The sequence below is a fragment of the Pollachius pollachius genome (genome assembly GCF_949987615.1).
Source record: "Pollachius pollachius genome assembly, chromosome: 6".
NCBI classification, from domain to species: Eukaryota; Metazoa; Chordata; class Actinopteri; order Gadiformes; family Gadidae; genus Pollachius; species Pollachius pollachius.
The window spans coordinates 12,273,414-12,294,817 of record NC_136939.1 but is presented as its reverse complement, the minus strand read 5'-3'; the positions used below and the strand labels follow the sequence as shown (position 1 = coordinate 12,294,817).

Here is a 21,404-nt window from a genome sequence, read left to right as displayed (position 1 = left end):
AGTGCGCCCGTACGAGGAGGAGGAGGTGCAGACTACGATACGGAAACAGATACATTGTTGACGTTGCTATACCCTTTATGCACAAGTCAACCACACGAGTATACAAGAGCGGGACGATTCGCGAAGGATGGGCAGCAGCAGCGTCTCTTCTGACACAGACAGCCTGGGTGTCACAATTAAGCACCAACCTTTGTTCTTCCCCGGTCTATGCAGGCGCGACTAGTCGGGGAAAGTAGCAGGCTAGCGACACCGCCAGCTTAGCAGCGAGGCTAGCTTGCTCTTCCCTCCGTGGTCCATCACGAACTTGCGACCTGGTGCACGCCCGGGTCGTTTGCACACAGAAAAAATGGTAAGCGAACAATGTGATCTAATCGCAGTCGAGTCGCACAGGTTATTAATCTTCGTTCGTGTTTCATGACAGCGAAACTGATTAGGTGTTTGGTTTGACCGTACTAGGGCCGAGTATGCTAGCTTGCTGCTGTGGCGACCGAAGCCAAGTTTCCGTCGTTGCGTTATCGTCGATCAGGTTATATGTTAGGTAGGATGTTTGGCGCTAATTGTGCACGCGCGCACTTTTAGTCCCGGTGGGATGAGCTCGAGCGTTCACCTGCACCGAGCTGTCAGAGCTGTGTCGTCTGACCGGAGCTGGGGGCATGGACCCTTCGCATAGGCCCCTACATAGTTTATACATCTGCAAAGATACATGCCACCTTGATAAAATGTTGAATATTTGAATGCTTTTTCAGTCGATTATCAAGTACAGTATATGCAGAACTTAAACATGGCATTGAATCCGATATCAAGGCAAACTGTTGTGTAAAGCAACGTAGCCTAAGGATAAACATATGCAGTTGTAGGCGGCCACATTAAACTCAGTAGCAAAACACGGAAGGACAAAATGCACAACGGTGGCTTTCTGGAATCCAACAATTCTTTTGAAAAATTCTGACATATGGCATCATCTTATATATTTTGATATTTTTCGACCTCATATGTTCATTGCGGTAGTTTTTTCTCTTAATAGTACCTTATCGAAGTGTGTTGTTATGTTATGTATAAGGTTACATCCTGTTTGCTCACAGCTGCTATTCATAAAGACAATCGGTGTTTGTCTGTATGCAGGTGTACCTGTTGAACCCTTTAGAAAACCTCAGAAGCTACATCAACAACCGCCCGCCCCTGGTCATTTTTATGTTCAGCGTCAGTGCTGTGGCCATCGCCTTTCTGACCATCGGTTACTTCTTCAAGATTAAGGAGATCAAGTCCGCAGAGTTGACTGAGGTAAAGACCATAGTCCTTCATGTTTTCTAGTAACCTAGATGCATTTTCAGTTTTGGGAAATAAGTAGGTGAAAAAATAGTCATATTTTAATTAAATGTTGTCTACTCAAAACATATGACTAAAAATAAACAATGGAATCAAACACAAGGAGGAATGTAAGATAAAATAATTCCATGTTTGAGTTTTCGGATTAAACTGTTTGCTGTCGAATTCCTGCAGTTTGAATACTTTAACTGTTTTATGAACGTTGCACTCCTGATCTCCCAAGAACAATATAATCCTTTATCCTTGTCATAATTCAATATGTTTTACAGGCCTCACATTAAAGTTGCTGTAGTTTAGGTTCAAGAGATGTAAAGAGAGAGGGTATTTTTTCTTTTCATTTAGCAACCAAAAAATCCCTTTAACTCTGCTCCCTTATTACTCTGCCATTGAAATGACTTGCATTTCAAGCACCTGTGATGACAGGCAAGATGGATTCCCTGAACCAATCAGACAAGAGATACCCTGATTGGTCACAAATGAGCCGGGGAAGTTTAAAATCTAAACGGGCCACAGACAGACAGGCACAATCTAGCCGACACAATGTTCTCACGCCACATATCTTATAAATATAAATCTTACCTACAGCACCTTTTAACACAACCTCACACAACACCCCCAGATAAAAAACAACCCGTCTTCAACCACCCCTCCGCCTTCTCCTTCCCCGCCAGGACTGGAACACGTTCCTGCTGCGCTTTAACGAGCTGGACCTCTGCGTGTCGGAGAATGAGACCCTCAAGCACGGCCTGAACGAGTCCACCACGCCCGAGAGCACGCTGGTGATCACCAGCGGCCAGGGGCGCAGCGGCACCCAGACGCCACTCCTGCTGGAAGACTCGGGGTTCGTCAACATCTCCGTGCCCATCACCATCACGCTGGACCCGCAACGCCCCTTCGGCGGCTACTCCCGCAACATCACCCACCTGTACGCCACGGTGCTTGGGCAGCAGGTCGGGCTGACCGGTGGGTTGCCCTCCTGCTTTTAAATACAACCGTTTATATGTGTTGTAATATGTGGTGTGGATGGAGGGGGTGTGACGAGGCGTCGGATGCGAATGGAAAGGCGGGCAGCGCGATGTGAGCCTAATTAGTAACCTGGATGTATCTACTGATGGTGTTTTTATGCTCTCTTAAAGTTAGGTGCGTTCCAGGTTGTGTAGGCCGTGGAGAGTATGATCAAGTGTAACCGACCTGTGTGTTACGTATGTGCTTTGGCAGAGTAAGCGGTACTCAATGCCCACTCGCTGAGAAAAGATATGTTGTAAACAAGCCTGATTCCTTCCATCGAACAAGGTACTAGGCCTGACCCTGCTAAAGTGGCACCTGAACAGGAAAAGAAAGATAGAAGGCAACATGCTTGTTCACAATAAATATTTTATTAAGCAAGTAGGCAACTAGTGCCGCCACTCTGCTCAAGCAAATCCATCACAAAATATCGCAAACAGGTTAGTCAACCTTGATCAAACTCCCGGCGACCTACAGGGCCTGGACACACACACACTGTGTGTGTGCGTGCGTGTGCGTGTGAGAGAGAGAGAGATCTGTCACTGTGTTGACAAAAGTCAGCCAATGCCCAGTTCTTCCCACGACTGAAACAACCTTCCTTATTGAATGTAAATACCTGGTTGGTGTTTAGTGATGTTGATATTCCTGTTTTTTAAGTTGGACAATGGTTTACTGGTAGATTGCGTGACTTTTTCTCATTGGTCTTAGGATACCTCAGGCCTGCTGGCCTAAGGGAGCCAACAGTTGTGGTTGATTGTAGTTCCTTTTCCTACTTTGTGTTTCAAATCAGTACAGGGTACTGGTCACAAACCAGTACTTGAACTAAGGCTTTTGTACACGCCAGACTTTGCTTTCTGATACATCTTCTTTATTTTACAGATTGTTACCCATTGATACTCATTGACGCACAACCTATAATAAACTGACATGTGGGTCAACTTGAATTAGCAAAAAGGTAGATGCGTATTTTACGTGTGGCTTACGTGTACAGATGGAAGCAGAAAAGTTGTTGGCTGTAGTATATGGGCATCTCTTAGAGCAATACGACACAAGTCCTCCCTTAAGGGCGCTTAACTATAAACGTCTACTTGTTGCCGTGTGAAAGCTGGATTTCTAACTTGGGTGTAGAAACCGCTCTGCCCTCATTCCAGGTGATCTTAGTTGGTATACACACCCTGACGAGCAAAGACTTGTGTGTTTCTCTTGATCCGTCGGTCAATCTGACAGACTATTTTCATTATTGCAATGGCAGTAACAGTACCAATTCATTGTATTCTGCAACTTTATTCTACAATTAATTTCAACTCAACTGTTAACATTCTGCCAACACAAACCATCCCACAGGGATGGTTTGTGTTGGCAAACACAAACACAAACCATCCCACAACACAAACCATCCCACAGGGATGGTTTGTGTTGGCAGAATGACTATTCTATCTGTCATAGGTGGTTTCTCTGTCTTATCAATCTGATCAGTTATATCTCTAAACTGTTTAACGGAAATAGTTCTAATGCACGCTATTGGTTATAAGACAGTCGAGGAGAATGGTATCGCTGCCAACGGGCATGATGAATGGGGGAGGTAAACAGCAAACAACATTTAACATTTAACAACACGCATATATTTGAACTGCTATGTAAGGCTTGATCTCGACCCTGGGCCTGTCTCCGTGTGTGCACAGCCATGTGTTTTGGCAAACAATAGTATTTCATTTAAAGTGATCAATATTTAATTAAATGAATATCAATATTTAATACATAATTTTTTAGTACAATTTTGAATGGAACATACAACACATTGTTGCTGGACTATAGGAGTTGCACTTAACTGCCCTTAAAATAACAATATGGTTATCTTCCAGACCAAACTGATCGCTTAAATTCTACCTTCAACTTTTGAGTTTACATATGCTAACCATTAATCAATGTTAGTCTTATTAGAGAAAACACACATGCTGCTTTAATATCTTACTTTATTTGATCTATAGCTAGCTTATTGCAATAAATGTCTGCAGAACTAAAGGGAACATGTTTTCGTATGCGTGAGGGATTTTGTCCTGCAGTCTGGGCTCTGTGTGTGGAGTGGCCCCTGTTTGGAGGGCTACGTCACTGCTCTGCCATTGACGCACAACATTTTGTGCCCCTTATGATTTCCCAGCAGGACTTGGACCTGAAGAAGGGAACGTGTGTTCGGCAGTCGACTTGTTTTATTACATTGATTCATTATTAATGATCCCAAAAAAAACGAGGCCAATTTTGTTGACCGTTTCTCGGACATGCGCTTCTTCTGTTCTTAGCCACCTGGCCTTGCTGGTTTTGCCGTAAATCGTTTTTTCTCTGATTTTTCTGTAACCTGTGACAACATTGCAGGTACTTTTAGAAGTTCTGTACACTTGCGTGTTACCTGTCTCCCAAGGCGGTAACTTGTCAAACACGAAGATTAGCTCAGCCGTTTGCATGGTAAATGTCAGCAGCTGTGACCACAACCACCAATATTAGACCAAAATAAACTTCATTATGTGCGGATGACCTTTGTTATACAATACTGGTCTTGGTGATCAAATCATCATTGCCGTCTCCCCCGGCTTCACTAAAACATCCTCTGCCAATATAACTAGTCTAAATTATATTGGAAGTGGATTCAAAATGCCTTAGCGTTTTGTTTGTGCACGCCTGCCACAAATGGTATCAATACAGAACTTTCTGTTTGTGAAATGATTTTGTGAAGTACTTCGATGTTGATTCACTGTTATGTTTTCCACAAACTTAACTCCATAATGAGCGACAGACATTGATCCAGAAAGACGAGAAGTGCTCCCTCTAACTGCTATCTGGTACAACCGGAGGATCTTTCTTTTTTATTTCCTTCCACCATAACCTAATATCACTTGACAAATTTGTTTTATTTATGGGAGTAAGAAATGTGTTTTCAAATTCAAGGTGTGAATGTCAGAGGACATTTCCAACTGTATGAATGATGTTCTGTATGAATGATGTTCTTCTGTTTTGTTCTCCCAGGCCGCGAGGCGCACGAGGAGATGAACATCACCTTCACGCTGCCCGTGCCCTGGAGCTCAGACGAGTGTGTGCTGCACGGCCACTGTGAGCAGGTGGTGTACAGCACCTGCATGACCGTCACCGCCGCAAGCAATATCTTCCCCGTCACCGTGTGAGTCCCAGCGCCCGCGGCCACCGCAGCATCACACGGGAACACCCCAGAGAGTCTAATATGCTTTCCTGCATTTACAGTGGTTATTCCAGTTATACCATCCTTTTGGTCTTTTTCAGATTTTTCGGAAACATGTACTTTATGTGGTCTCGTAAGGCCTGAGGAAAACGCGCAGCCTGATCTTATTATGCCCACTGCATCTTTTGAGCAGAGAGCCCCTTATCTGACTGATAATACTTTAATATATTTATTGATCTCAGACTGGAGATTTGGGTGCCACCACAGAAAGTACCTTACTGTTTTCCTGAAATTTATCAGAAACATCTACCTGACAATTTTCTCTTAATAAATTCTCTTGACAGAAAAATATGTATATACACAAGAAGAGTAGCATGTAGAGGCAATCAAAAAATAAGTTAATTAGTCTACTCTGGGTCATTGGTTCAGAGGGTATCATTGGTTATATCAGGTTGATGTAAGGTACTGGGTTTGTTCCCCAATGAGTAGAGTCTAAGCTCTAGGCGTCCTAGAGCGAGATGCCCTAACCCCTACCTGCTCTTTAGCACCACAAATTCACTTTGACTTACAGCCCAAAGAACTAAAGGACTCAATAGTGCTAAACAGTAGCTCCATCAGGGCCCAACATTGCGGGAGTGGCTGTACTCTTGTTATATGTTCATGTATATCCACGGCATCATGTAGTAACTCAGGCAACGGTTGCGTTGCGCAGGCAGCCGCCCCACTGCGTGCCAGAGACCTTCACCAACGCCACGTCCTGGTACAAGCTGTTCACCACGGCGCGCGACTCGGACACAAAGTACAGCCAGGACTACAACCCCTTCTGGTGCTACAAGGGCGCCATCGGCAAGCTGTACCATGCGCTCAACCCCAAGCTCACCGTCGTCGTCCCCGATGTAAGTCACCCGCGCCTTTCCCCGCCCTTTAAGGTTGGCGGGCTCCACAGACCCCTACTGTTGACTTTAATGATAAAGTCACGGGGAATGTCGTATTGGACGTTTTGCATGAATATATCGATGTTGGGGAAGGGTTATTGTTACATCGACATGTTAGGGGTGGAGGGAGACTTTGCTGGCACATTTGACTGCGATCAATTACATACTAGTATTTCAAATTTTATATTTCATTTAAACTTTATCCAGCATAAAATGTGATGTATTCAGTTGCCATGGTATCCACTGAGGGTGGGGGGTCTTAAGAACCATCATTGTATTTCAGATGTTTTTAACCGCAGGGAAAGGTTTGCATAACATGGAGTGAGCCAGGGCGGAGGGAGTGTATGCATAGCATCGTTGATTTGCATGGCCGTGTAGTGCCGCCTAAACGATTACCGCAGTCGTAAAACCCTCTCCACTCGACGCAGAGGCTCCACATCAGCGACAGAGGCCCTATAGAACTGGTGGTCACCAGCACTAACTTGTGACGTGCATGCTTTCTCAAGCAGACCCCTTCTTCTCTCCCCTCTCTGTAGGACGACCGCTCGCTGATCAACCTGCACCTGATGCACACTAGCTACTTCCTGTTCGTCATGGTCATCACTATGTTCTGCTACGCAGTCATTAAAGGCCGACCGGGCAAAGTACGACAACAAGTCAACACCGACTTTGCCACCGAGAAGGTACGGGCGTACCCTACCACTAGGTATTTAAACGTTACAGAAAAAAATCAATATTAATTAAAAGAATGTGATTGTAAAAAGTGTGTTGTGTGAGAGCAATCTCCGCTTTTGAACCTGTTTTATCAGTGTCCGTGTTAAATCTTTTAGGCAAACACATCTTTTCAATCTGCTAAGTAACTAGCTGTGTTAGCTTTTGTAATGGTGGCCCCTTGTCTGAACACGCTCAAACATCAGTGTAGTCATTACTGTGGTACACACCTTCCTGCCGGCCGGGAGATGATGCAGTCTGCCCTTGTTTCTTTCAGGTGGCATTGTCTGAGGGTTGATTCCCATCCAGGACCTGTAGAGCAACATTAAACTCTTATCACATGGACAAACTCGAACGAATAAGGAAAAAAAATAAGAATTTACAAGTTGCCTAGTGAACCATGGAAATCCATTAAGGACACAAAAGCTCTGTGAATGCATTTCTCTTGCAATGTTGGGTTTCTCCAACCAAAGATATTATAAGTGCCTGTATCTATGATGTACATATTTGTAGGAAATGTTCTGTACACTATTTGTTTTCTTCTCTGGTTTGTTTCTTTGCCTGAGTCCCCCTGAGTGCCATCTTCACAACCCGCATTTCACAACTGCACTCCGCCATTTTGTCAACCGCACTTCAGCCTTATACGCAAGCTACGTAATCCATGATCTTCGATGTACAAAGTTAAATTCCCCCTATTGCGAGGCTAAGCAGACCGCTAAAAGCAAGTGTTTATAGCCTGCTCGCCAGTACTGCCTGACTGGAGAAAAAAAGTATCCGTTCAAAGGAAGAATTTGGGCTGCATACATTGTTATTTATGTCAAAGGACATAAAAAAAAGCTTGTTTTATATGGGTCACTGTAACAGGAGATTTCTGATAAAATGTCATGGCTGAATGAATTGAATCGCAAATTTGGATTCCGAGAACCAAAATGTACGTAAAAGAAAATTCGGTAATGTTTCACTGAGTGTAGGATATTACATCTTTGAAGCAGGATGAGGTATTGGTCAACCAAACCACACTGGTAAGGAGGAAAGACAGTTGCTTTTTACTTTTGAGACGTCGACAATTTGTGAAAAGCACAGTGTCACCAGACTTGAAACCTATATAGGAATCTAAATTACACAGGAATCACTGTTTTGTTTTGCAGTTGAATGAGCTGACTAGAACAGGATATATACAGATATATATATTATGTTTATCATAATCGTAACCACACGTTGCCAGTTACAATGCTCCCCTAATTGTAAAGTCGGCATGTCTTTTCCTTCGAATTTGGACACCTTTGGTTTGTAGCAACTAGACTAAATCTGAAAGCAGTTGTATTTGTCTGCTCTTCCACCGCGATATCACCAATCTTAAGCAATTAGATTTGGAAAAGCCATGTTTGTTTTGGTGGCTGGCTGTGCTTCATAGAATTCCCTCTATTTATTTTCCAAACATCACCAGCGCTGTTCAAACTAATGAGCACTCGACTCTGGATCTGGGGTAGTGTACGGTTGTCTTTTGTTGTGGTGAGTTTATCAGTTCAGCTATTCAAACACAGGTCCTCACTGATCGGAGGTCCTATATCCAGTACACTTATTTACATTGATTAGAGGAAGGTGTATTGTGCTGGAGACTTGCTTTATCCAAGTTGATGGGTAGCCGTGCAAATAGTTAATTAACGTTTTACTCATGGCTGTGTGAAAAACATTTCAGTAAAGTACGATCAGCCAATAGTCTAAATAGTTAGATAAATTTAAGCTTATATACCTTGCCTTGTTTTCTCTTATCATATTCTTTGACTTTACACTTTGTATCTTTGATCGTGTACCGTTTTATTAATTAATTTAATCCTTTACCATATTGAGCAATTTTCTTGCTTGTTCTTATTTTTTTCTACGTTGCCAATCCCAACACGCACCTCAATAGTAATACTATTTATTTCTCTTTCAAAATAATCATCCTGTGGAAATCCTATTTTCTCCCGATCATTAAATGCCTGTCCAACAGCCCTTTGTGTTTCTAATGTCTTTTAAATTACTATTTTTTTTCTTTTCTGCGTTTAGCACTTATTTCTACTAGAAACACGAAATGATAGTGACCCAGAAAGTGAATGGGCAGAAAGAGCTTTATTTATAATGCAATTCGGTCTGAAAAAGAACAAGCAACACTTTAGAAATGGGTGAAGTTTATCAGCTTGATGTTAAGTTTTAGCATTCTTGCGCAGAGACTTAAGTATGCTATGGTGTGTCAGTAAAAATCTGGACACATTTATCCATACGAGCCTAGTTTTGCAATAAGGCAGGAAAAACCTTAAAAGTTAAGCTGTTTCTGCATTAGTGTGGTACCTAATTTGCATATTCCATAATGGCCAAGCAATCGTTTCTGAGACAAGGAAACATCCATTAACTCGACCCTGGAAAGGGATGTGGCTCGTTCCTCATTCAGGTCCTTGTTTAGCATCAAATGAAGAGTCTGCTTGCTTGATCTTTATGAAGGCGGACACAGGACCATTTTATTATTATAATTATCTTTAGTTCATTGGATCAGACAATCAAATGACCCGGGCATTTATTGGGTCAGATCATGCCCTAAATATAGATAGACAATGTATTAAAAGGAGGTTTGAAAAATTTAAATTGATCATTTTGTGGTAGCTGTGCAATTGATATGCTTGTGTTATCGTGTACAAATAACAAAATTACCCCCCACCTCCAAAAGAAAATAAATGGTTCTTCTGATAGGGGTTGATAAATGAAAGATGTAACCATAGCAACGCACGGTAGGATGTGCACTTTACAGAGAAACTGCACTTTACCTCTCGGTTTGTGTTGGCAGTTAAATTGAATGTAACCTTTTAGGAAGCGACATACTTTATAGTGGTGATTTAAACATACACAGAAATGTTTTTTTTCCCTTATTGTGTTTAAAACCCTTTTACTTAAAATGATTGCGTTCACAGAATGTGATTCAATCATCTGATTCATTGTAATTTTTCCTCCTTATTTTTAATACATTGCACTTTGCTATCATATTGATTTGTGAATGAAAACAATAGTCTCATATCTTGCTTCTTTATTGTTTTCACCCTTCATTGCCAGCCTTACCTAGTCTTCCAAAAACCCCACACATTGCATTCATTATACATGTGCTTGTTTCGCATCCCCAGTGTCTGAAGTATTGTGTTTTATGCTGATCTGGAGTTGGAAGTGTGGCTTTTGATTTACTTTCTGTTAGAAGGAAGCTTGACATGATGGTTTAGGTTTTCACCGTTTGAAACCAAAAAAACGCTGTTACTTAGGTATCTATTCGATATTGTGACGAGATTTTGTGAAAATTTAGTTGGGGTGGAAATACTTTTTTCTTTCTAATGATTTGGGAAGGTCGATTTTATCATATAACCAACAAATCCTCTGCTTCCATCTGACGTGGTTGCTGATAATGGTGAAGGTTAAGGGTTGTGTTATTTAGCTTGTTTCAAAAGATTTTTTATATTGGCCTAATTGACAAAACCTCCCTATCTGTAAATAGGCTACACACTGACCTTAAGCTATTTATTTTGTTAAAGGAAATTGCTTCCTTTGTATTTCTCTTTTACTTTATTGAGTGAAATACTTCTAAATAGCTGAACAGAGAGGGTCCCCTTCGATGCGCTAGAAAAAAACTATCAAAGTGAAGAATAAAGCTTTTTATTTTGTTGCATTCCATGGTTTTCCGCAACACCTAGACGCAAGTAAACAAGCACCTCTGTGCCTTCTGCACTGTTTAGACTGCGTTCTCCCACCCTTGTACATAGCACTGAAGATTAAGCGCAACTATGGTCATAGGCAGTGCACCCCACCCAAAAAAACACTTTTCCTGTTCAGTTGCAAATGTATGTAAATGGCTATGATTTCAAGTGAAAAAAGGAAACGAAATAAATAATAACAATAAACTGTCCCTGGAAATTCTCTGTCAAGCTGTCCTTGTTTTGTCTCTGAGAAATACACAAACTCATCGTACCCTGTTGTTTTTGCTCTTTTTGTTGACTGCATATAAAAGCTGTTTCATTGTTTTCATCACACCATGTGTCTGCAGAGTATGACAACATCTGGCACCCCACAAACACACAGCCACACACACCACCGATTGAACTAGTTATTCATTTAAGTTGCCAACCACAGTTAACTATGTTTTGATAGATATATATATATATCACGTAGTAAACCTCAAGTAGCAGTTCATGTCTTCTCCAAAATATATCTAAATGCAGGTTTAATATGACTAAATAAATTAGATCTGTGAATTTCTGAAGAATAAAAGTTAGTTCAAATTAAATACCAAGCAGAGCAAGGACCCATGGTGTAAAGATGATTTTACTTGCAGATGAAAATACATAATTTATCAAGCTGATTGCAGTGCTAGCACATCCCCCTTTTCACCATTAGAGGGAGCTGTCTACTTAGGATAATCAATTTCCTGTATGGGCCACATTGATAGAAAGTATGCTATTCATCACAACTTCCCGAACATCCCAGCAATCATCAGGTAGGAAGAAAGCTATTCATTATGTCATTGAATAATACTTTTTTGGATATTCTTATAGTCATTGGTCAAAAAGAATGAAAAATAAACCCCGCAGCTACAAAACGTTAACAAACATTGAATAACATAGCTGTAGGCCAAACGTGACGAACTTCAACATGTGGAGGCAACCATCACTTTTCTTCCAGTTGCTCAATTTATGCCGCAGTTTTGGATGGACAATGTCTGTAATTTATACGAGTAAATTATAATTGTTTAATTTTTTTTTTTAACTGTTGGTTCATAATATCTGGCCAGATAAAAGTGAATCAACTCGGAACTGTCGAACTGATTTACACAAAGGATATGGCCTACTCTAGCCTCAAAGGTGAAGTTAATGAGTACTAATAGGTCTGATGGTTAACTATTGGTTCGATGAGTGACTACAACCATGTTAAATAGGATATCAGGTCAGGTATTAAAAAGGCAAAGTTGACGTGGCCTATTGTGGAGTTGTCTGATGTCTCTCAAATGTGACTGTTTGTGTATGGAATCAAAGTTATATTTGTCATTATTATGATGATCCCGTTTGAATAGACAGTTATTTAATTACATGACATGGTTGACAAAGGATTAACGAAAATAATCACAAAGATGATGCATGGGCTCAGGCTTGGCTCTAGTCTAGAAAACATTGACAGTGGAGCTGATAGATGGTGTTTGTAGGGCTGTTTGACTTAGTGCAGAGCATCTATCTTATTGTCAGGTCTGGTTATTGACAATAAGACGTCAAAGCCCTGAATAAACGGGACACGCCATTAAACATCATTCTATCTTTTACATCAGAAACCATAATGGATGGTCAGCCGCCTCCATCCCTCATTTCCTAAGGGAAGGGATTGGACTTTGGGTTCTAATGTAATATATTATAATGTCTTATACTTCTTCATGAGGACACTTCCGAATGAAGACATAATAATAACATCTTAGACTTCCAGAGCAAAAAAAAAGACTGCGTTCTCTCTCGCTTTTGAATGTCAGGCTCGGATCTGACTCAAGCGATTAAAATAAATGAATAACTGTGTGTAGCCAGTGATAAATAAATTATTAATGAATACATTTGAATACTGTTGTATCCTAAAAGTCAATATAAACTATATATATATAGTTTAATCTTGACACATTAATTCCTACCCACGCTGTAATCCCCAGGGGTGAGCAGGTGCTGGCTCCTGCTATGACCTGATGATCTGACTTGCTGACCTAATAGTTTGCGCTGGCTCCTGATTGGTGCAGATATTGACAAGCTGTTAGCAGAGGTCATAACCTCTGTATATGTTGTCAATTAACATTATGACCCATCTTGCATTGACAAGTTGAGCAGAGCTGGTCTTGTGTTCGGTGCGTGTGCTTGGATAAAGTGGGCACAGATGCGTGTGTGTGCATGTATTTTCGGGTTATATTTCATCTATTTATATTTGCATGAATCTATCAATTCTATCAATCATGCAAATCTTGTATTCAGCAACATAGCTTATCCTCAAACAATGATCTAATGGCTGACTTTTATGTAATTGTATCTATCTAATATTTTTAGTAGAAAAGCCAAGGAGTTGCTGTTTATTGTTGTCCCCACCCCCTTATCCAGACAATTCCCCTCATAAAATGTCAGAGAAACTAAACGAGAGCCATGCCATGTCCACCTGTGTTCCATACTATATTTGGCTTATAGGCTGGTCTCTGTTGCATAGTCCACTGTTTTGTATAGCCCCTTTATAACAGTCACCATTGCTGTCTCAATGGGCTTCACACTCATTTTTGGCAGGCAACCAAGGCAGGGAAACATCCAATGGGGATAACCTTGAGGAGGAACTCACAGCAGGAGCACCAGGGTTGTATTAAACACCCAACGGGCAGATCAGTACTGATAATAAAACTAAAGGCTAGTGGTTAGGGTCTTTGACTCCAAGCTGAATGGTTTTGTTCCCTGTCGTCTGCAGACATTGTCTGCAGACGTTGTCGGCATCCTTGAGCCACCTGGCTTGTGCATTACAGCATCACTGTCACTTCGGTTGAAAAAGCGTCTGCTAAATGATGAATTGATAGTACATTATGAAAATGTAAAGAAATAAAAGGAAGCTTTCAACGTCTAATAACATTTAATAATGGTCATAATATGTTAAAGTTCACAGAAATGGAATGGTATTAAATCATGATGTTGAAATTAAAGCATCAATTACAGAAACAGTGACCTTTAACACCATCGGGTTTGGATTTTGATGGAATGTCACTGTCTATTGCTTCGGATGACTCATACGTACAAACATCAACAAACGTCCCCAAAGAGAGAGATACCTTAACTGAAACATAAAATATTCCATTAGGAACCACTGATGGGCCTGCGATATCCATAGCATTGGGAAAGTCCAGGTGACCCGACGGGGACCTGGAAATGGAAGAAAAACAGTAGTTCTTAGCGCCACAGATGACGTGAAAGTATCTGTACGGGTCACAGAGAGGCTTCATTAAATGCTGTTGCTTGGTTGTTTCATGTCAGGACGGAAAAATACAACCAGAAGGAGATCTGTCTGCACTGTATCCGTATCACCAACCGTCCTGCCAAATGGGACCTTTCAGACGACCTGCATTTTCAACTCCAAATGATTCCATATATTCAGAAGGCTTCCCGTGCCTATAATCTGACAGCAATTTATGGCTCACTTGCAAACTATGGAATCAAGTATTTATATATATATATATATATATATATATATTTATTTATTTATTTATTCATTTATTTAAGGAGGAAAATGTATATATATATATATATATATATATATACATTATATATATTATTATAGATAGACTTATTTATTTTGGTCTTTGAAAAAAAGAAAATAAACGAACAAAGCACAACGTACGCCACCTCGTGAGTGTTGAGGGAGCTCTTAGGATGGGAGCGAACGGCTGACTCAGAGGAAATGTCCTGTTTCTGGGAAAAGCAAAAGCTCTCTCTTTTCTGCGAAATTCTCGCGGGGGCTTCAACCTACACAAACCTATTATGTGTGAGCTCTGATTGATAGATTCACATGATCGTAGGTGGGATACGAGGAAACCTTCAGACTTCATTTCACAGGCATACATTGTTAATGTTTTTCTTTTTCTCTCCCGCCAAGCCAACACACTCAGGAAGCGTGTGCACACGTGCACAAGTGCACGCTCGCCAGGCGCGGCCGCCAGTCTCCACTCCGGAGTGACAGATGGACGGGGCTAATATCATAATTAAGCACCTACCAGCCGACGGTTCCTGTTTACCGCGCCGTTGCTAGGGAGTGACATCAGCTGATCCCTCCTCCCCCAGCCCCACCCCCCTACTCCACTCCACCTCCATGCATGCTCTAATCCTTTCCCTCTCTCTCTCTCTCTCTCTCTCTCTCCCTTCCTCCGTCGCTCCCTCACACCACTCACTCACTCACTCACTCACTCACACACTCTTTCTCTCTCTGAGACGCGCGGACGTGCAAAGGGAGTGGGCAGACAGAAAGAGAGAGAAAGACACACACACAGACAGACAGAGAAAGAGAGAGGGACAGATAGAGAGAGAAAGACCAACAGAGAGAGAGAGTCCGAGAGAGAGGGAGAGAGAGAGAGAGAGAGAGAGGGACTGGGGGAGAGAGAAGAGGCGCGTGGCAGACGGCGCTCGGCGAGAGAGTCAGCATGGTCTAAACAGCCCGAGTCGGAGGCAGCAGCAACAGGCGCTGCTTCCCCCTTCGCTCCACACACCGGCGCAGCCTCCCGCCACCACAAACCCGCTGGACCTACCCACACCCTGCGCCCGCGGGACACACGCGGACAACAGCTCCTGCCCGCCTCGTTGAGGGACCGAGGGGTAGGTGGCCAGGAGCAGGGAGGAAAGGAGTTTTTTGGGTGTGTTGATCTTACTTAGTTTGGAGCAGGAAGGCGGGGAGAGGGGGGGGTCCCCAGTTTGGGTTTCTGCGCGTCTGTGTCTGTTGTGCTTGTTTGTGTTTGGAGCTGGCCAGGGTGAGGAGGGGGGCGGGCAGGGGGTTGCCCGGTCGTTGAGGGGAAGGGGCGGGCGAGGTTGAGGGGGGGGGGTGGGGGGGGGGGGGGGGAGTGGTCGCCAAGGCGACGAGGTGAGGTGTGTGCGGTCAAGGGGAGGGGGGGGGCGCAGAGGAGGGGGAGGGGCAGGGGGTGCCCGCTCGGTGAGAGGTAAAAGGGGGCAGGGGGGGCGGTGGGCGGTGGGCGGTGGGTGGTGGTCGGCGGGGGGGGGGTGGGGGGGAGGGCGGAGAAGAAGAGGAGGAGTAGAAGGCGACCGCATGCATGACACAACGCAAAGGCGACAAGCCAACCATCAGCATCCAGGAGCACATGGCCATAGACGTGTGCCCCGGCCCCATCCAGCCCATCAAGCAGATCTCCGACTACTTCCCCCGCTACCCCCGGGGTCTGCCCCCGCAGGCCGTGGTCGCCGCCGCCGCCGCCGCCGCCACCGCAGCCTCGGCGGCCACCGCCGCCGCCGGCGCGAGCCCGTCTGGGTCCCCGCGCTCCAACTTGTCCACGTCGTCGGGCTGCTCCGCGGCGGCGGGGACCGGCGGGGGCGGGGCCGACTCGGACAGCGACCCCGGCCAGTTGGACCGCGCCGGCGCCACCGCCAGCTCGTCGCCGTCCCCGCAGCAGCAGCAGCAGCAGGTGGTCCGCAAGGAAGAGGAGCCCGACGTGGAGGGATACGACTCGGACGACTCCAGTGAGTAGACGCCACCTCCTCGCCTCCTCTTGGCTTCTTTCTTCTTCTCTGCTTTTTTTTCTTTTTTTGTGAGTTTTACCTGATATCGTCTGCTGCCAGCCCCACCACCCCGCAAACGCGCCCCTCTTCTCCCCTTTCCTCCTTTTTCTCCCCCAAATCCTTGTGACACTGGTTGCCAGGCACCAGCCGCATGCCTCCACTTTCTCCCTCAGTCCCTCTCTCACCCCATCCATCCCTCTTTCTGTCTCTCTCTCACTCCATCGCTCTCTTTCTATCCATCCTTCTCTCTCAAACCGGCTCTATCTCTCTCTCTCTGCCCCTCACCCAATCCCCCTCCCATACATGCCTCCACCATCACAGACACCCGGCTGGAGCTTATGTGTGTGTGTGTGTGTATGTGTGTGTGTGTCCATGCATGTGTAACAATCTGTGTGTGTGTGTATGTGTGTGTTTGTGTGTGTGTGTGTGTGTGTATCCATCCGTACATGCGTGTCAATCTTTGCTTGTCAATATGGGTGTATCTGTGTGTGTGTGTGTGTGTGTGTGTGTGTGTGTGTGTGTGTGTGTGTATGTGTGTGGAGCGACCAACTGTTGCTGCTGGCAGGGAGGAGGACTGAAGCCTCTCTCGTCTTAACGGTAGCCCTTCTAATCAACACACACACAGTCAGCCAATGACACGCAGGGATTTCCACCCTAGCCATGACTGACAAATCAAAATTAGGATCCCTGATGAACCTATCCTGCTATGTATTTGTATGTTATAAGAAAAAGCCCTGTTTTTTTGATTGATGTTGATTCAGAGCATGCTGCCGGTCAGTGTCCCCGGGGAGGGGTCTGGGGGAACCATAGGCTCACAGCGCAGAGCTAACGCTCAGCAGGCCAGTATTAGTAGCAGGACTTTCTCTGCCCCTGACACACCGAGTGACTAGCTGTTTGGACCTGTAGACACACTGAGTCTCAGGGAAGCAGGTGTATGTGGGTGTGTGTGGGAGTGTGGATGTGTGTAGGTGTGTGTGTGGGATTTAGGGGGTGGTCTCTCCTATACATAAAGAGACAGGGAATTGTAGCCTGTCATATAGGCAATCATTCTTTGTGTGGGTCTCTGTGTGCCTCTTGTATGTGAGTGTGTGTTTGTGCGTGCGTGTGTGTGTGTGTGTGTGTGTGTGTGTGTTTGTGAGTGTGCATATGCACGCGCACGTTCACATGCAACATTGACATGTGGACATTTGGCAACGGGTTTTCTCTGCAAGGAACCCTTACAACACCTGTTACATTCTGCCTCTCCAACTGTAGACAATCTAAAGTGGTAAAAATAAAACCAAGCCACAATGGAGACGGCTCACTCAGCCTCAATCAAAACACTTTTCAATGGCTGAAACCCATCATTACAATCGCCACTATCTATTCGCAAGCACCACACACAGCGCTGGCGACCTGTTGCACACAGCCCAAGACACGCGAGTGTGTGATGAGATGCGCTGGGGATCTGAACGTTGCGTACTTTTGTGCCAGCGCCGCAACACAACCTGCCCGTCTCTCTCCCCACAGGAGGTTTCGAGACAGCTCACGGGGTCAATGTGGAACATGAGCGAAGCCTCTCCCCCCCCGCCACACCCAGGGGAGGTAATCCGCCCAGAGTGACATGCACGCAGAGGCTTAGGGGGAGCCTCTAATCCAGAACTGCACTAAGGTGGTGGTGGTGGTTAGGGGGGGGGAGTGGTGCTGTAGATTGTCAGGCCACAGGCGGGTTCTGCGTGGACTGTGACAGATGTTGATCGTCTGTGACCTGCTACGGGCTTAAGCGATGGTATTACAGGAGCAGGAGGCAGAGGGGAGAGGAGTAGGGCAGCGTTTTTCTGAACTGAAAGTGTGAAAATGCTTTTACCAGTGCTCGACCGCTCATAATGAATCCAAATGAATCACTGGGAAAAAGTGTTGCTTTTCACATTCTCATTTATTAAATTTTGCAGTATTTGTTAGTAGTCAAACTCCAAGCTGGCAGCACATGATTGATGCGTAATGGGAATTAAAATAATTATGGGGATAATTATTTGAATAATTAATACATTTCATTAACACAATTTGTTGATGAAATTGTTTTTTTCTTTTTTTCGTGGGCAATGCAGTTGTCCTTTCCTTAAACCTTAAACTGCGTCACAGTCAAATGGGATTAGGTGGCATGGAAATCCCTTTTGTGTGGAAGTGGAATTTGGTTGATTGAAACATTTGTCTTAATAATCCCCTGTATATTCGCCTAACATGCTAATGGCGGTGCTCCTTTAGGAACCGTGGGCACAAAAAAGCCTGCGCCGACTGCCACCTTCTTTTGTGCCGCAGGCAATTAGGACAACGGCATTTGCTACCCCAAACATCCTCCTTCAATCATGTCACCGACACCTAAAGAGTCATCCGCCGCATGGGGAATTACCTCGTGTCACTTCCACTCCATAAATCCGCGACGGCGGGGGTGGTGGTGGTGGGGGTAGCCGGGGTGGTGCTATCAGACACAGGGCGGACAGCAGGGGGGGGGGGGGGGGGGGGGTAGCCGGGGTGGTGCTATCAGACACAGGGCGGACAGCAGTGGGGGGGGGGGGTAGCCGGGGTGGTGCTATCAGACACAGGGCGGACAGCGGGGGGGGGGGGGGGGGGGGGGGGGGGGGATGCATTAATCTCGCCAGCCAACAGCAAAATTATTTATCAATGGGATGGAGTAAAACAAAAGGCTTTTCTTTTAAAAAGTATACATCTAGACATAGACGCAGAAGATGAAGCTTTCACAGTTCTATTCTTTGACCTTTAGGGAGGCTTAGTCCCAAATAACAATCCCATTTAGTTTAGTCTGCAATGTTTTTTTTTATGCAGGCTACTCGCTAGGGAAAAACATCCATGGTTATACATGCATGATATATAAAATATTAATGTTTATGGACAATTTGCCTAGTTCCTTCCTTCCTCCTAAGTTTAAACAAGTCTAAATGTGTGTAGTTATCCTAATTAGAGGCAAAAAAAATGTTTGGATATTTTCAGAGAGGCTAAAATTACAAAATCCAGCGGGGGCTGAAGCCCCACTAAATAGGGTCCCAAATCCCAGCGGAGAAGCGGAACAAAAACAGCACGAGCCGGTACATTCGGTAAGCACAACAACACGCCACGAGGTCTGATGCAACCTCGGCGCCCGAGCGTGGATCCCCTGCCACAGCGCTGCCGGGCGCCGTGGGAGCAGAGCCACAGAAGAAGACTAGCAGACCTTATCTCCCTGGTCGATGCAGCAAAGCAAACGCATCGCTGCAGCAACAGCGTGAGCGATGAGCGACGTCCGCAGCCAGGGGAGGGGGGTATGACGGGGGGGTTATCTCTGGACTGCACCCATAAGCACCGTTCAAAATGTTTAAGAATTTCCCCTCTGCGAACTTGGCCAGATGCATCCCAAATGGGGTTGTTGTTTACCAATTAGAAGTTCTGCGTTCACACTGGGAGCGAAACTAAAGCAAAATATTTCTTAATTTCCTGCCAAGAAAAATGAAGACGTATACTTCGGATATACTTTATTTTTACTGTATTTCATGAACCATCATGGCATAAGTTGCCGTGATGTCGGAATCTGTGGTGGGAATTGGGACCAATCTTTGATACACGCTTCTTATCAAAAGGAAATAAAACAAAGGCTGTTGGGTGTCTATGTAGCAAAGCATTGCCTGCTTCAGGGCCTGTTTGTAAAAATAAAGCACTGTCTTTACACTGTGCTTGAGGAACAGCCCATGCTTTATGCTTTAAAATCGAACCGTCGCCATACTCTCCACGGCTGCATTCTTCTAATCCTCTGTCAGTCCGTCTTCTAGACTCACAGTTCAACATGCAACATGACAGGCTGCCTTTTCGTCTTCTTAATGCCATCTTTATTTTTTACACGTAGCTGTCGGCCTCTGATCTATCTCTGGTCTTCCCTGGCTCAGAGGGACTCCCCGCAGCGCAAAGTCTTTGGTTCGAAACTGATCAGAGCGTCTTTAGCAAACGGAGTTTGCATAATCTCTGCTTGAAAGCACAGTACCGTCCTCTCACCTTTAAAGTTGTCTGGTAGACAGGTAACTGATAGTATAGGAAGTGGAACCATGTCTATGAAGGTTGAATAGCGTGTTTTTTCTGTAGTGTTGGTTGTGGTTGTAAAGCGAAAGGCGAAAAATAGCACCATTTCACCAGAATGACCTTTCGGCCGGGTTTTGATTAGCTGGGTGCATTTGGATCTTCTCTGCGGAGCCCCTGTTGTTATGGTGAGCTGAAGGACCGGGGGAAGGAATGTCTTGTCTGCGCTTTTTTTTTGTTTGCTTGTGAGTTTTACAACGCAAGGCGACAGTTCACCAAGTTGTCTCTCGTAGTCTAAGGTCTTTGCTCTATGGGAATGCGCTCAAATATCTGCAGTATCCCTTCCCTGCCCTCCTGGGGACGGTGGTTGTGGTGGAGTTCGGAAGGTGTGTGTTTGTGGATGGGGGGGATCCGCCTGCTCCCTGATGAACCAAATCATGCAGTGATCTCTCCATCCCCCCCCCCACCCGCTGCCAGAGGCCCGCTGGCTCATCTGCATAAACGGCACCGTTTCCCGTGATTCGTTGTGACGCCAACCTTGATTTTAATTGAAACGGAAAAGTGCAGCACCCGGTAAGTGTTCCCGCTCCCCCTGTGAGGGACGCTAATCAAACCCAATCGGAGGTTCCGTAGCTCTGCCACATCAATGAAGTGCCCTTCGTGGTGCGCGGGAGGGGGGGTGTTTGTGTTGGGGTGGGGGTCCCGGGTCCCGAGTCCGTGGCGGGTTGTCGAGTCGGGGAGGGGGGCTTCCTGGTTGGAAACTGGTGTAACCCGAGCGCCATCGGGTCACGCAGCCTCCTACCTCCCGGGGTTGGGGTTGTTTTTGTCAGAGAGAACGCCTTGGAGTTACGTAGGTGAGTGAGAGAGGAGCTGAGCGAGCAGGGGAGAGAGAGAGAGAGAGAGAGAGAGAGA

At 45.0% G+C, this 21,404-nt stretch overlaps 2 protein-coding genes across 4 annotated transcripts in view; both read left to right on the top strand.

The window, feature by feature from the left end:
• Positions 1 to 12: 12 nt before the first annotated feature.
• On the top strand, positions 13 to 9,159 carry tmem248 (transmembrane protein 248). 3 transcript variants are annotated; one of them, XM_079737923.1, is made up of 7 exons: positions 13 to 349; positions 1,123 to 1,281; positions 1,998 to 2,289; positions 5,350 to 5,500; positions 6,231 to 6,414; positions 6,990 to 7,136; positions 7,442 to 9,159. In XM_079737923.1, exons 1-7 carry the CDS (start codon positions 347 to 349, stop codon positions 7,460 to 7,462), a joined length of 957 nt encoding a protein of 318 aa, XP_079594049.1. In that variant the 5' UTR covers positions 13 to 346; the 3' UTR covers positions 7,463 to 9,159. The 3 variants fall into 3 exon arrangements, with proteins under 3 accessions (XP_079594049.1, XP_079594048.1, XP_079594050.1); XM_079737922.1 differs by having other exon boundaries at positions 6,990 to 7,159; XM_079737924.1 differs by lacking the exon at positions 1,123 to 1,281 and having other exon boundaries at positions 6,990 to 7,159.
• A 6,829-nt stretch (positions 9,160 to 15,988) lies between these two features.
• doc2b (double C2-like domains, beta) overlaps positions 15,989 to 21,404 on the top strand; it is a gene marked incomplete at both ends in the record, with an annotated part of 61,799 nt that continues 56,383 nt past the window's right edge. The window contains one exon of the mRNA XM_079739051.1: positions 15,989 to 16,412. Within this exon, the coding sequence (XP_079595177.1) occupies positions 15,989 to 16,412 (424 nt within the window). The remainder of the gene's footprint in view (positions 16,413 to 21,404) is intronic.

What these genes read in the sequence shown, in the direction of transcription:
- tmem248 (XM_079737922.1), top strand. An exon ending in AGTCCGCAGAGTTGACTGAG is followed by an intron (nt 1,282 to 1,997) that starts GTAAAGACCATA and finishes CTTCCCCGCCAG; the next exon opens with GACTGGAACACGTTCCTGCT. An exon ending in TCACCGTCGTCGTCCCCGAT is followed by an intron (nt 6,415 to 6,989) that starts GTAAGTCACCCG and finishes CCCTCTCTGTAG; the next exon opens with GACGACCGCTCGCTGATCAA.